Source organism: Pinus tabuliformis, chromosome 8, assembly GCF_031772625.1.
Source record: "Pinus tabuliformis cultivar Carrire ecotype Pingquan chromosome 8, CPIR1, whole genome shotgun sequence".
Taxonomy (NCBI): Eukaryota; Viridiplantae; Streptophyta; class Pinopsida; order Pinales; family Pinaceae; genus Pinus; species Pinus tabuliformis.
In genome coordinates, this window is record NC_142294.1 from 1,133,541,115 (window position 1) to 1,133,544,063 (window position 2,949).

Genomic DNA, 2,949 nt, shown 5'->3' on the forward strand with positions numbered 1-2,949 from the left:
GTGATTACCTGGATTGCATTCCATTGCAAAACAAGGATCACTGGTGTGGAATTCAAATAGAGGGGCTCATTTCCCGTAGTCCACATATTGTGTAATAAATTTGGATAAGATAGGACACATAACAAATTGAAATTAAATGAAAACTATTTTTTGTTATTTGTGATCAAATATTTTGTCTTTGTTGTTAATAGACATGTAAATATCAATTTCCTTGTTTCTATCCAATTATCACTCTAGTAATAGTTTTGAAAATTTTCCTGGCCATATTTGCAATTTTCTACTAGATTTCTAGGAATTAATGTGTTTTAGTTTCACATACACTGCCATGTTTTTAATTCAATTATAAGTAATCTCATAAGTAGGCTTCTATGCATTGTCTCTTTTGTATTCTCTATAGTTTGAAATTTTTTGTTTTTCAAAATATGTACAAATATAGTTCATTGAATTTGAATGACTTTTTTTCTTGCGAACAGGATACTTGGAGACCCTCTAAAGGAAATTGATGGCACCTAGATCGAAACTTCTTGAATGGAAATATCTTGAAAGAAAAAATGATGGAAAAATTTATTGCAAGTTCTGCAATAATACTTGTGGGACATCAGTGACTCGAGCAAGAGATCATTTGCTTGGCATTGTGGGTGGAACTGGTGGAGGAGTGGCAACATGTACTAAAATTGATCAAGATGTGAAGAAAAGTTTAAGTGAAGAAGTCAATGCTCATAAGCAAGGAAAGGTAGTCCAAGAAGCAAGAAAAAAAAGAACACAAGATACACTCATGGGAAGAGAAAATGTTATTAATTCAACACCAAGCTCTTTCCCACCATTTGTGGCATCTACAACATCTTCTATGCCATATGGATCACAAAGAGAACCTACTTTACCAGACGTTGATCCAACACAACAAACATTGGAGAAAGCTTGGAAGCCATTGGAGCGAAATGAGGTAGATGATGCAGTTTATGATTTTTTCATTGGTTGTAATATCTCTTTCAGCACTATCAGAAGCTCATTATTTCATGATATGTTAAAAAAGATCGGCCATTTTGGTCCCTCATATGTTCTTCCCAGCTATGAAAGTCTTAGGACCAAAGGAATTGATAGGAGCAAACAAAGAATAGAGGAAAGAGTTAAACCAATAAGGGATTCATGGGCTATTTTTGGATGTACTTTAGTCAGTGATGGTTGGATCGATCGCCAGTCTAGACCTCTTGTGAACACACTTGCTTGTTGTCCTCAGGGAGTGATCCATTTGTCTACTATTGATTGTATGGACAAAACAAAGACTGTTGAATATTTATTTCAGATACTAAAGGACACCATATTATCTATAGGAGAGGACAACGTAGTCCAAGTTGTCACTGATAATGCATCCAATTGTGTTTGTGCTGGTGAGCTATTGATGGAGCATTTCCCTAAGTTGTTTTGGACACCTTGTGCAGCACATTGTATTGATCTAGCCCTTCATGACATTGGTAAAATAGGTTGGGTGCAAGTAAATATATCTCAAGCAAGGAAACTGGTCAAATTCATTCTTAACCACTGATTGAGTTTGAGTATATTTAGAAAATACAAAACCAGGAATCTACTGAGACCAGGTGACACTAGATTTGCCACCCATTTTATTGCACTGCAAAGGGTGGTAGAGCAAAAAGCTGCATTAAGATCATTTGTATGCAATGAAGAGTGGGTGAACTCTCCTTTGTCAAGGTCAGAAGGTGGTAAACTAATAGAGAAAACAATCTTCAATGAAATGTTTTGGTCATGTGCAGAAAAAATCATCTCTATTTGTGAGCCTATTGTACAAATATTGAGGATGGTGGATTCTAATGCTGCATGTATGGGTTTTGTATACGAAGGCATGGATAGGGTAAGAGAACACATATCATTGGTATGTAAGAATGATAGTTCGATATATAATCCAATATGGAGAATTGTGGAAAAAGGTGGTGTATGTTGCATACGCCATTACATGCTGCAGGGCTTTTTCTAGCACCTAATTACTTTCTTGTTCCTAAGGATAGAGATATCATGGAGGGATTTTATAATTGCATGGAGAGGATGTATCATGATCCTGAGATACAATATAAAATACGAATACAATCAATATCATATAGGAAAGGGACTGGTCATGCTTTCACTACAGCTAGGGCACTACGAGATATGAACCATCTAGAGGTCACCCCTGCTCAATGGTGGTTTCTCCATGGATATGAGGCACCTGAACTACAATCATTTGCAAGCAAGGTGTTGAGTCAGGTATGTAGGCATCATAATTATTTATATTTTGTATGTATATTTGCAAATTATTCCATGTAAATTATTATATTAATATAATATTATTTTCATGTAAAAAAATAGGTCACTAGTGCATCAGCATGTGAAAGGAGTTGGAGCACTCATGAGTTCATCCATAGTAAGAAAAGAAACCATTTAGGAGCTAGCAAATTGGAAGATTTGGCTAGCATTCATTGCAATTTACACTTGTGGCTGAAATCTTTGGAGGGGAAGAAAACAACTTCAAATATAGTACGAGAGGTTCCCCCTATTTTTAATGCATCTAGTGCAACCTCACAAGCACCAATTGTGGGATCGTCTTCTACATCCACACGTCACATCAATGAGAATGATGTTTTGCTCAGAGATATTATAGATGAGAGTGCTAGTAGTGATAATGACTCTCTCATGAGTGAATACACTGATGTGGATGAGGACAATGGAGATGAGATGACCTACACATCTTAAGATAATTTTGGCCCTTCATTTATGGTAGTGACCATAAATTTTTTATTTCTATTAGCATTTTGTATAAGCACATAAGTCTTAAACTATGTTTTAACTTTTTGACTTATATGATTGAATTGTTCTAGTTTGACATATTATGATTCTTAGTTACTTTTATTGAATTCTTTTATAAGGTTTAAAGGTGTTTATTTTATAAGTAACATTGTT

At 35.1% G+C, this 2,949-nt stretch overlaps 1 protein-coding gene across 1 annotated transcript; it reads left to right on the forward strand.

Annotated features, from left to right (window-relative positions):
• The first annotated feature begins 502 nt into the window (after positions 1–502).
• On the forward strand, positions 503–2,742 carry LOC149239335 (uncharacterized). The gene is made up of 4 exons (XM_089369833.1): positions 503–1,388; positions 1,770–1,867; positions 2,017–2,256; positions 2,359–2,742. Exons 1-4 carry the CDS (start codon positions 503–505, stop codon positions 2,740–2,742), a joined length of 1,608 nt encoding a protein of 535 aa, XP_089225959.1.
• Positions 2,743–2,949: the final 207 nt, after the last annotated feature.